We start from the raw sequence: 13,207 nt of genomic DNA, 5'->3' as shown, positions 1-13,207 counted from the left end.
AAAATGATTGAATGATTCAGATAAAGGGTTGGCCATAAAATATTGTTTACATTATAACTTATTACCTAGTATGTCTGAATAGCTGCTGAGTTGGGGGATGCATGTCGTAAGTATTGTTGACATCTTATTGTCTTGGTCTAAGGGTTGGCGTTCCAGGTCTCTTTCGCCCTTCTTAGGACTTCTCCTGCTCTCTCTTCGGTCTTCTTTTCCGTGGTCGAGTCCTTTTTCCCCCCACTTGTTTTTTGAGGCTTTTTGGAATCTTATTCCTCATTAACTATTAGTTACAATGCCCACTAGGTGAGCGTCTCCCCTAGGCCCTGAGAGGAGGGTGGGAAACCACTGCTGTGTGATCTCTTTCAGTTTTTACCTGGCTTAATGGCTTCTGCTCCTTCAACACATGGTGTCCATTAACCAGTTAGGAAAAACTCTAGTATACAAAGGTGTGAAAAACTAAAAAAATATATATATCTCTCGATGCCTTCAAGCACAGAAATTAAATCCACTTGAATGTACAATAAAGTAGTTTATCTTGATAGAATTAGTAGGTTTTATGATGTTTGCAAAAATAAATTCACAAAATGTTGATTTATAGTTGTTCAGGCAATATCTTTGATTTATGAACAAATATATTTTAGAAACCATTAACCTTTTTTTTATAAAAATATTTTATAACCATTAGCTTTTTTTATTTTTATAAGATAAAAAATAAAAATATAAAATATTATTACAACAAAGTTGGATTATTAGGAGGGTGTTACTTGGAATATTTTCACTTTTCAGTGTTATCACATAAACTGAACAGATTCAACAGTATTAAAATCCACCATAGAACTAATATGAAATGTCATCCGATCAATCATAAACAAATATTATCTGGAACATGTTATGTGCTCTTAGAAAAGAGCAGAAAAGACCAGCATTAAAATTACTTAAAGATTTAACACACAGAAGCAAATAAAAGGGTTAGGGGCCAATTGATTTCCATAATAGTAGCAGTTTCATTGATATTCGTCAAAAACATAAATTCACAAAATACTGATTTCTCGTTACATGTAAAAGGAAATATTGGTGTTTGAAACAGCTTAGAAAATATTGAACGTAAAGAGTTTTATAATGATCAATTTGAAGTACGTTAATTGCACCATAAAGTACAGTTTTCATGACATTTCTCAAAAGAAATTCACGAATTACTGATGTCTGGTTATAGGAAAAGAAAATACCGATTTTTGAAAAATTGTATCTTGGAAATTAATGAGCATAAATAACTCTGTGAGGGTTTGAATTGAATGGACTATAAAATAATTAATAATGATATTTCAGCTACTAGTAATACCCTAAGATTATTGGCCATTTATTGAAGGTCAACTGACCCCTGAAAAATGAAAATCATTTCACCATCGTATTTTTGAAACATTTTAACATTAAAAACCCATTAAGTGAATTAATTTACATACACTTTTAGCTACAGCAGCTAAATTTCAAGCTGTTTTTACTAAACTGTAAAATATGGTGGTGGCTTTTTCTGCGGCATTATTTAATTGGAATCTGTCTTTTTCAATCCTTAAGAACCAAAAACCTCACTATAGGAAAACCAATAAAATTTCAAGACGAATTCATATAGGACACTTCTTTGATCCGACGAGTTCCGTAGGCGTAAATTACAAAAAACAATTGGTTTAATATTTTACGTAACGATGCGGAAAATTTAAATCATCATTTTATAGTAAATTATTTAATAAGAATTGTCATTATGATTTGAGTTTCCTTGACCAGCCTAGTAGATTAGGTATTCCACATTCAATACCTAAATAACAACAATATCTATTGTTCTGAGCGTTTTTGGTTTGTGGAGCAGTACAATACATCGCTGATGCTTCCACCACCGACCATAATTCAGTATCAGTCAATTTTAAATATTTGGTTCTATTACTCACACTGCGCGGTGTTAAAAAGCTCTTCCATATTTTTGGTTATAAATAACTACTGTATTTAATTCCACATATATATTCTCTCTTTGAATAATTATGCCCCTCTATAAGTCAATTATTTATTTTATTAATTCTACAAATACCATTCGCTTTTGTTTGTTATTTTCTCTTATTCTTTTTTTTTAAGTATATTAATATTCTTATTTATTCTTATTTTTTTTCTTATGATTAATATTTATGACATATAATTGGTTAAAGTATTCTACATAGTCAGGGGAGTCTTTTGCAAGAGACTATATCTCCTCTTCCCCAATTATCAACTGATAAAAAAAAAATAACAAAATATTAAAATAATAATTCAAGGCCTACTATGCATAATAACCCTTGGTACAGAGAAGGAAGGGCCTCTGCACTGGGGGATAAGGTTTTCTAATTTATATGAGACAGGTCATTTCGCCTCCCCAGATTTATTTTCGATTGCGCGTTCGAAGGGTTAAAATGGCTGTAATAATTACAAAGCCTCAATTAAGATGACCGATTTTTAAGAGAAATTTAAATTTTAAATTATTTTGTTTTTCCGCTCCTTTTGCACACAAACCATCAAAAACAGCAAACATTTACTAGTGGTTTTTTGTCATAGACGCCTTCAGCACCCATCGGTTCAAAAAAAAAAAAAAGGTCCCGATATGATCTATATATATTGACCTACTTAATTGGCAATTCCCGAGTCTGATGCTCTGAGGATGAATTGAAGGTTTGAATATCAATAATACCCTCAAAAGACATACGGCATGCTACTGTTATGACCCAAAGGAAATCAAATAAAAATCCCAACAATTGTAGAGGCTTACAAATTGCTAGGTGTAGCAATTATTAATAATTAATTAATATGTGATATTTTGTAATATAATCAGATGATTGTATGTATATATGGTCCTTGTCTCATGAGAACAAGTCCCAGAGTAAAAGTTATATTTCATTTATTATTTTTTTCTCTTTTTGCCATAAAATTATATGAAAGTATATTTTACAAATAAAGTTTGATAATTGTTAAAGATATACTCTTCTTCTTTTACATATAATTATTTTATATGCAATTTCTTTACATTTTTAATTACATTATTTATAAAATTAATCCATCTGAGTTTGGATCAACTAAGTCTGATTAAACAGCAGGAATCAGCATAAACCTCGGGGGGAACCTCGTGGAATCAATTCCCTTATTCTGTGTAAATTGTTTTACCTGGTAGAGGAAATGATAAAATAAATATTTTTGTCAGTCTATATAATAATTTACTAGTGAAATACTGGGTTAAAAACATTGAAGTTTAATATTGTATATTTGTTGAAATAAGCAGTAAAAAGAGTTTATGAAGTACACAGTTTTATAATGTTTTTCCTCTTATTTTTGTGTATTATTGTAAATCCATGGCAGATAGTTAGCTACCGCTGTAAAGACTGATGGAATTCCTTCCTCACATGGGGTCACACCAAGACTTATGATGCCTATCAATGTCCAAATATTGTCAGGTTCAATAATTGCTAATGGTCCTCCACTGTCGCCCTAATGCCAACAAGAAAAGAAATAACATTCCTTTATTAAATGATGCATACTGAGGATTAATATTTTAACTTCCAGAATATTTGTAAGAATAATAGAATAAGGGTCATTCTCAATTGGTCCTAATTAGCTATCAATTTTTTTTTTAAATTATAGTCGACTGTATATTATATATTTTTAAGTGTACTACAAAAAAAAAATGATACCATAGACTTTTAAAGTCTCTATAGTGATAAGGAAGGCCAAATGAGCGTTGTATACTTAATAACTAGATAACATGTAATTATTATAAGCATAAAGTGAGAAGGAAATGTTGGCCTCAAGAAGAGTAATTGCAGAAAAATAAAATCATTCACATTCAGATAATCGATCATGCTCTATAACTGAAATAGCACCAAGTTGGGGAATGACCCATCAAATTTTTTTTAATTAATTAATTAAATTAATATTTTGCTTTGGTATCAGAAAAATACTGTAATGATGATCATTGTTCAAATATTTAAAAAAACTTATACTCTAAATACAATTCTAAATATTTTTAAAATGGCTATAATTGACTTCACTTGCATTGCAAACATTCGATGCTGAAAAATCCGTGCATATATGCCCACTTGTGATTGATAAATTAAACATCCTCTTAAAAAATGGAATACATTTAGCTTCAGGCATAATTCGGACAGTTCCATACTGAAGGAGTTGATGTCTTCCCTTCTCAGCTGTATTAAGAAAAAATTAATTTATCAATAAACTAAACTAAGATATTACTATGTTATATTTCCAAGTGATCTCCACTTACAATCTCTTGTCTTTCCCCAACCAGAAACAATGGCTGGCATACCGCTAAGTGTTCTGCTATTTTGGAATTCTTTTGCCAGCCTTATGGGTTGGATATTTTCTGAGAAAATAACATTATTGATTTTAATACATCATAATATATAACTAAATTATTAATCAATGTATAGGGATTTTCACTTGCATAATTCATTTAGATTATGTAGATAAAATTATCAGTACAGTTGTGAAATATCATAATTGAGAAGATGATCTCTTATTTAACTTATTTCTATGGTCTAAACAATTCTGGCAGGATACCGTCATTACCTGGAAACTTTTATTTTAGTTTACCCAAGATATTTTCAATATCGGGCGAAATGGTTTCCAGGTCATCAGTGTCCTTTGGTAATTATACTTGGTCTTCCTTGGAGTTTCTAGATCTTCTGGGGTTCAACTAGATCTCAAACTTGCAGCCACCATTCTTGTACCTCATCCTCCAGTATCAGCATTTATACCATGTTTGTTTTTTATCATGTTTCCTCTCCTGGATGTTCCTTGGTTGTTCAACATTTTATAAAATTTGTGAGATTCTTTGCAGTTTAATGAGTTTTCAACTAACTCAATTTGCTTCCTTGATGCGTTTCTCATCTTGCTTTTCACCTAGTACTTCACATTCATTCTCACCTCTTTATACTGTTTGAAACTAATCCATGTCTTTATATAATTCCATTTTAATCTTTTTTCATTACTTTTCTAGATTGCCTGTTTATATTCATCATCAAACCAGTAATCACAATAATATCTTATCTTTGATTCACACTCTACTATTATGATATTAGTCAACCCTATCTTGACACACCTCCACCTTCTTTCACTTTGACTGCACCTTTATTGAATGGGGTGCTCATGACAATTTCATGGAATTTCTCAGAGAACCTATTCACCCATATTCCATCTTCAGGCATTCTGTATTTCACTATTTATTCAAAATCAGATGTTTATTGCTAAACCAAGTCTGGTCATACTTATTTGGAAGGAAGAAAACATAATTCCTCACCATTTCTTGAACTAATAGACATGTTCTAAGTTTTAGTATCAATGGTACGGGACATTTTTTAAAAATAATTTTATCATTTTCAGTTTGAACCAAAGTGGTTTTCACAAGTCTTAGGGAACATGTTATATTGAAATAAAAGATAAATAGTAACCATAGACTAAATCTATTTTTAATAAAATTTGAGTTTAAATTGAAAATGTGCTGAGAAGAATGAAACATGAAGTCAACCCAACAGACAAAGAATTCAAATAGAACACTAAAACAAGTATCAAAGAGATTTCAATTTGTATTAATGTATTAGCACATAATAATTTTAATTGCCCTGAAATTTAATTTTTTTTTCTCTAGGTTAATTTATTTTGTTTATACAAGAAATTATTTTTCTCAAAAATACAATATGTTATCTATGTTTGAATAATTTTCTGGAATCAAAAAGCAACAAATCTATATGTTTTTAAAAATAAAAAAGACTTAAAATATAAATATTTGCTAATTTAATCGGTCAAAATTGAGAAAGGTTAGTATAATTTAATTATTTTTTTTGTTATATTATTTTTTTATCTATAAAACTTTTGTAGCCAAATGTAATTTCATTTTTATTTTTAAAGAAACTTAATAATAGTAAAATTTGTATATATTGAAGATTAATATTACAAATCAATTTATTATAAAATCCATTCATTTTAAATAAATTCAATTGTTTATATTACACAAAGTCTATCTAATAGATAATAAAAATATAAATAGAGACAAGATAGCTTGATGCTAAGTTTATGTTATATTTCCAAGTCATCTCCACTTACAATCCCTTGCTAAAATATAAGCAAACTAAAAATAATGGCCAATATATATGTATATAAATAACAGACTCATGTTTTGCTTTTCTATTTTATTGTAGTTAAGATACCTGTTAGCTTGACAGATGAACGCAACCTAATAATTGCTATATCATTGCTATAAGAATCGGCTTGGTAGTTTCCATGAATTATCATGTTGTTGGGGTGTAGAAAGTAAGAATATCCTCTCTCTTTTAAGGAAATTAGACCTAATGACACTTGGCATAACACAACACTAAAACAAATAAAATATGAATATTTTGAATACATTATATGAGTGTGTGTGTGTGTTTGTGTGTGTGTGTGTGTGCGTGCGTGCGTGCGTGCGTGCGTGCGTGCGTGTGTGTGTGTGTGTGTGTGTGTGTTATAAGTATATAAATATTGTAGAGATATTTTTGTATTCATAAGAATGATATATCCATTAAAACATATATAACATAGATCTATAAGAGTGAATTATACATTAAAATGTATATAATTTAAATGAAGAAAAAAACTTGAATTATGTTACAGATTTGGACATACAACTATAGACATTTCTTACATTTGTAATTTTACATGGGAATTTTTGTTATTTTGTGTAATAATTAGTTCTGTATGTATAGAAAAGATTGGGAAAATTTAAATAAGAAAAAATTAGTTGGTCTTTTGTAGCCATGTTATTAAATATTTACAATTAAAAGGAGTGATTTATTTCAGACTAATAATAATTATTATTAAAATTCATTTAGTAAGTAATACAGTGAAATCCATTCAATAATACCCTGAATTTGGAGAAGAGATAGCTCAGTCTTGCAGATGTCATAGGTATGTATAAGTTCATGAGTGAACTCACTGTCTTTCGGGAAATAGACCTGTGAGCTCAGTCTTAATGGTGCTTTCTATCTGCACAGTTCTTCATAAAGTCACAAGTGAGTTTATGTTCAGTCTATGTCAGTATTCATATATGTGAAGTGAAAGTGATATATTGATAGATCATGGCAGAGACAATAGCTGTTAATGCAGTACAAGTACAACCAGCTGAGGACAAGAGAACTCTGCTGAAGGGTATCTTTTGTATCAAATATTTTAATCTTTGGTTTTAGATAATTTTATTTTTTTGAAATTTCTTCAATGTAATATTTAAAGTCAAGGATATAATAAAAGTAGCAACAATTTTTATTAAAACAAAATTGAATCCTATTTGGAACAGCTATGTTTTTAAAATAAAGTATTTCCAATTAAATTTTATATATCTGGGAACAATATATTTTTCTTCATAAGAATGATCTAAACATTAAGATATATTTGAATTATATCCATAAGAATTATATATACATTAAAGTGGATATAACTTAGATAAGAATGATTTGTTTATTAAGATGTGTGTGTAGTGGATAAAAGAAAGAAACTATTGTGGGTTTGGACATAAAACCGATAAATATTTTAGCTGTAATTGTGGAATATTAAATAGGTACATTGAATATATTTTTTTATGATGATTAGATAAGAGAATTGTGGTTTACTAAATATTTAAAAGTAGAAGTACCATTTCCTGTAAAAAATATATATTATAAATATTAAAATAAATTTAGTAGACAATATTAACTTTTTATTGATCTACAACATTAAAAATTTATACTAAAGAATATGTGTATCTAAAAATATAAGTATATATCAGGCTCTATTATACCTATTTAAATGATCTGTACTTTACCCGAAAATTAAAAAGTAAAAGGAAAATTTCATACAACGGTTTTGATAAATACCCTCTATGTGTATGAGTTGGCACTAAATTATTTAAATAATGAATTAGTTGTTTTGACCTGTCAACACAATGAGCAGCTGTGAGGATATGGCTGGTAGTGATGAGGGAGCCTCCACAACCGGTTGCCAAGAAGTTGAATCGGATGCACTCGATCCAGGCCTGCCAAGGGAACTGCCCCAGCTGTGCATTCTGTCCGCGAACTATCCTGAGATCTGAAGAAATGTTGGCTACATTGATGACTTATCAATCTACTTTTTGGATAAGGACTAATTTGAATCAGACACACTGTTACAAGATTAAAAAAAAAACATTCACTTGGAACAATATATTGAAAGGAGTATAAAAATAATTAGACATATCTAGAATTTGTAATTTTTTGTATTAATGTATTTTGTAATTGCATGTATTATTACTGGCATTAAGAATCCCCACTAATAATAATGTAAAAAATAAATTTTGTTATATTATTTTTAGTTATCCCCAACATATATAATTATATATACATGATATTTCCTTCAAAATTTTATTTTCTCTAACCTTGAAAAAGAATCTTGTCTCACCTATCCAATAAAGTTCTCCCTATAACATACTTCAAAAATCTGCCAATCTATAAATTAGTTTCCCATACCTTAAATTCAGTATCCATCAATATGCACAGAATTGAAATTCTAATTCTTTTGAATATTTCTGTATAACAATGAGTTTTACTCAATTGATCATAAGATTCTCGTAACTTTTATTCCTTCACCTAATTCATAATTAAACTACCATATTGGTGAAACAATATGTATTGTTTGTATTCATGGAGTATAAGAAAATGTCACAGACTTATAAGAAAAGGATGATAGATTTGCTTTTAAAACTACAATTTCTAAAATTTGGCTCGAATCTGTATATTATTTGTGTCTTATAAGCTTATCAAATGTTTACCTAGGCAAAACCCTCAAAACAGCTGAAATGACACTCTTTGTAACTAACTACCAAAGTCCTAATGTTATCTTTCTCCTGGTAGTATTGTTTTTTCTGTCCATAGATTAAAGAATTAATGATAGATCAGTAAAGTAATATATCATTTTGAGCAGGTCAATTCGTCAAATTTGCCAACTGTTACTCATCTAATGGATTAAAAATGAAGAATGACTGACATGCACAGTTGAAGGATTAAGGCTATCTAGTATGTTGAGCTAATAGTTGAACTAGGTTGTAAAATATATTTGAAATATTATTTTAAAAATTAATCCTTGTATAAGAAATAATTTATTTTAAAATTTTCATTGCATCTTATTTGTCAAATGAAATATATTTAAATATTTCATGATATATGAAATTATAATTTTATGAAATAATTTTTTGTATTTATAATTGCAACAAGAAGTTAATTTAAGTTCATTTTAAAAGTAAATATCATATAGTTTACACCAAGGCAGTTGCTGCCATGGCAGTAATGTTACACCATGAAAAAAAGTTTAACGTGATAGAAGCTTCACTGCCGCTACTGTCAACTATCCTGCCAGGCCAAATGTGACAATAGCGGCAGTGTATTTATCAGATATGATATCGAGCCACTTATATGACTGCCCTATCCTCGAGGACATAAGAAAAAAATTCAGTGAGGAAGAGACCAAATCGTTGAAGTTCCTGATGCTTTATTGGGCAGATAGAACACTTATGACGGAAGAGCCATGCGCAGGGGAGGGAGAGGGAATATTTTACTATTTTATAAAATTAAAAAGAATATTTAGTGAAATAGCCTTTTAATTTATTTGATAAATGCATAATTAATCTATGCCTAACCTAAAGATTTGAGTAAAGCGTCATGTAAGATTTAACGTTGTATTTATTATATCACGTGTATATATTATTTTTTTTTTTTTTCGGCCAAAAAAAAATTCGAAAAAACTAAAAATCCCTTCCTATATAGTAATATACGGAGCGATTTATCGTTTTTGTGAGTTTGTAAAAATTTAAAATTAATTAATAGAGTTGAGAATATTTTATGTTATTCTGCATCCAAAAACAAATCGATTGGTGTATTATTACCTCATTATATCATAATAATAGCAAAGTATTAAAATAATTAATACCGACTGATATAGCGTTGACAATTGCTGGCCTCTCCTCATCAGTTGTTTCCACGACGTTCTTATCAGTTAGCCTGACATCCCTGCTTAAAAAAATAACATCTTTTGAATCGATGGTCGTAGAGAACTTTAGTTTTCACCTTAATGTTTTGTAATACATGCAAAATGTTAGTTCAGAAATAAATCAAATTAAAAGTTTTGTCGTTACATTACCTAATTTATAGCCCAAATCACTATTCTAGATGTCACTCCTCATGGAGGTTCGCTTTAGCGACTAGGACCTAAAACGTAACCTACAATTGCATGTTTTTTAGGTGGCTTAGAAAAAACAATAAATAATTTTTATTTTTTATTTTAAACCCCGATAAACTCTCTGCAAATTGAGTAGTAATATGATATATTTAGATTCAGTTATATCCTTGAGGTCTTTTGTTAGAGTTGCACCAATTTGTCAATTTATACAAAAAAAAAGTTCTTTTGAGCAAAAATGTATTTGTTTTTCGATTCCATAGTTAAAAATTATGGCTGCAGAAAATATCTTAGTAGATTATGTTACTGTTTTTAGGTAAAAAATATAGTTTTTTTTCGAGGAAAAAATAATATTAAATATGTTCCTTTGATTTTCAGTTTTTGTGCAGACGTAGGGAATGTTGCTAAAATAAAATTATTTTATTATATAAAATATAATAATGGTAAATAAATGAACTTTGTAAAAATTATTGCGTTACACCCTGTTTGATCCATTGGTTTTAAAAAGTTTGTTTTTTCAAAAACACAATGCAGAAATGATTTCTGAAACAAGAAATCCTGCTGTAATGAGAATCAAATATGTTCATTAGTGAAAATTCAAGACGGAGTTGTCCAACTTGAAAGTGGCTCTGTAGGCTTTCTTGGACTTAATTAAATTTATACTCAACAAAAATTGACAGAAGGTACACCCTTGCTCAACTTATTGAAGATAATTCAACGATTTAGAAGAAAAGTTCTCTTGACTACGTAACGGATGTCTTTGGTTGGGGAAGTATGAAAAGTTTTTAATCCACAGTGATTTAATCAGGAAGCGGTGACATTTAGTTTCCAAACGAAAATAGATATATGATGGTAATATTTGAGTTATTAAAATTATTTTTTTACGTGTAGATCACATTTCCCCCCACTCGCCCTGTTTATGCACATTCAGAAATAGGCGTGTTAAAGTATAAAATGAATTGTTGAAATGTTTAAGTATAAAAGAATATCTTCCTTGCCTGCCCACTTGGTGACATTTGAGGTCAGATCGTTTTGAGCCACCACGCCAACAACCTGTAGGACATAAGTTATTTATTAGGAATCCATATATACCAGGTAATATATAATAAGGTTCAAGATTATTAAATGCTGGTCCTTAAATTATTTTATAAAAGTAACCCTATGTATATTTAAAATGAACTACTATATCGTATACGAATATTGCTATGCCGACGGTGGTTGAGTACTCGAAAGGAATACTCCGAGAAAGTTTTTCCCACAGTTCTGTCAATACTACAAGCCAAGTGGGTTTTCTCGGATTATTAGGTCTTAAAATTCTTTATTTTTGGGATTTTTTGAGTTGAACATTAATGTTTTCGTAAGAACGTAGATCTCTTATGGTAGTGATGTCTAACCTGAGGCACGAGTACCAGAATGTGGTACGCTGGAAGATTAGTATCGGCATGCGTCTAGCCAGTAGGTTTTTACTTTTTTATGAAGTTTTGTCACCAGGTATTTTATCGTATTTTTTTTTTGTATTCATTTTCAGTTGATAAATATTAATAACATTGACTCGGGAAAAAACCTTTTGGGTCATATCAAACCCACATTCTTGCTTACACTTAGTAGTAAGAGGAAGTATTACAATCCTGTAAAATTTTGAATTCGATTTTGTAACGAAAATCGTAAAACTTTGTAGTATAGATTTTCTCGAAGAAGGCTCTAACAATTGTGCACAAACTCGGCATATCAATGTAAAAGTAAATGTTTTCAATATCAGCGAGATCAGCCGCCATTAAAATAGTCTGAAACTTTTTAAATGAAGAATATTTAATAAACCTACCTCTAAAGGATCATTAATTTTGTTTATTTAAAAGCAATAAACTATTCTCATTGTTAATAGTAATATGAAATAGAAAAATACATACTATTATAGAATTTTATGCATAACTAAAGGAGGGAAAAATGAAAAATTATACATCCGATTCTAACTGGAAAAATCCACCATATCTTTCCCGATTACTTTACGGTTTGTTAATCTACTGTATTCTTGGCAAGAACAAAATTGATATTCGTTATTCCCATCTCGAGTAAACCTAAAATACAAATTTATATATCAACGGAAACATTTTCGACTTTCCTTGTCTTTTATGGTACTTACGTATTAACGCCACCGCAGCCAAAATTCTGCCAATGCGCCAATAAGAGCCATCTTGTTGTTCGCTTAGAGCAACTTTGATTCATATACTAATGGTGCGAGGAGCTAACATCATAACATAAAAAGAAGCTTGATTTATCGGATAAAACTGTTGTAGACTGGAATAATTACATGCGTGAATTATGGATATGGAAAATAAATTAAACAAGAAAATAGGTGGACCAAATTGCATTGTGGAATGGCAACAGCATCAGGAGAAAGAAAATAGATACTGTTTTGAATCTACATTAAATTCCTTATCGGCCCATTTTCTGCCGCAATCTGATTACTACTTTGCATAAATAAAATGTTTTCAATTTTAAAGTGTTTTGATTTTACATAAAGTTTTTTATAATTTGTTGTAAAAACTTTAGGTGTAGATTGGCGCATAGCAGAATTTTTGCTGTGGTGGCGTTAATACGTAAGTACATGTTATTTTTCGAGAATCACTTAAATAACTTTAACTTTACCAGCAAATTCAACAGAAGCCAACCACTATATAAAAAACGTTATAGGGGAAGTTGGTAGGGTGGTAAATGAAAATTGAATGGTGCGCGCACCATACCAGATTTTTTTTTTCATCATGAAATTGCATAATAATATATAATTTATAACAAAATTTAATAATCCTTTAACTGGAAGATTCTTATGGTATTATATGGATTTAGTGAATGACACAATTTCTTCCTTATTGAACTATAATACTTTATTTCATATCATACAGCAACGTTTCGGGAGATTTCCCCCATCTTCAGGCTGCTAAAAAACAAATTCAACAAAACCATAAACATGTGCTTA

The 13,207-nt window shown here is 29.6% G+C and overlaps 1 protein-coding gene across 1 annotated transcript in view; it reads right to left on the bottom strand.

The window, feature by feature from the left end:
• Window positions 1–3,249: 3,249 nt before the first annotated feature.
• LOC106690926 (fibrinolytic enzyme, isozyme C) overlaps window positions 3,250–13,207 on the bottom strand; it is a 17,916-nt gene continuing 7,958 nt past the window's right edge. Inside the window, exons 2-7 of the mRNA XM_014436524.2 lie at window positions 11,232–11,286; window positions 7,962–8,115; window positions 6,228–6,391; window positions 4,286–4,384; window positions 4,057–4,205; window positions 3,250–3,492 (exon numbers count right to left, since the gene is read on the bottom strand). Of these exons, the coding sequence (XP_014292010.1) occupies window positions 3,331–3,492; window positions 4,057–4,205; window positions 4,286–4,384; window positions 6,228–6,391; window positions 7,962–8,115; window positions 11,232–11,286 (783 nt within the window). The 3' untranslated portion in view covers window positions 3,250–3,330. The remainder of the gene's footprint in view (window positions 3,493–4,056; window positions 4,206–4,285; window positions 4,385–6,227; window positions 6,392–7,961; window positions 8,116–11,231; window positions 11,287–13,207) is intronic.

This window comes from Halyomorpha halys, unplaced genomic scaffold, assembly GCF_000696795.3.
Source record: "Halyomorpha halys isolate HHAL.00 unplaced genomic scaffold, Hhal_1.1 Scaffold1979.1, whole genome shotgun sequence".
Classification (NCBI taxonomy): domain Eukaryota; kingdom Metazoa; phylum Arthropoda; class Insecta; order Hemiptera; family Pentatomidae; genus Halyomorpha; species Halyomorpha halys.
Note: the sequence above shows the minus strand (reverse complement) of the source record. Positions and strands in the feature narration are given on the sequence as shown.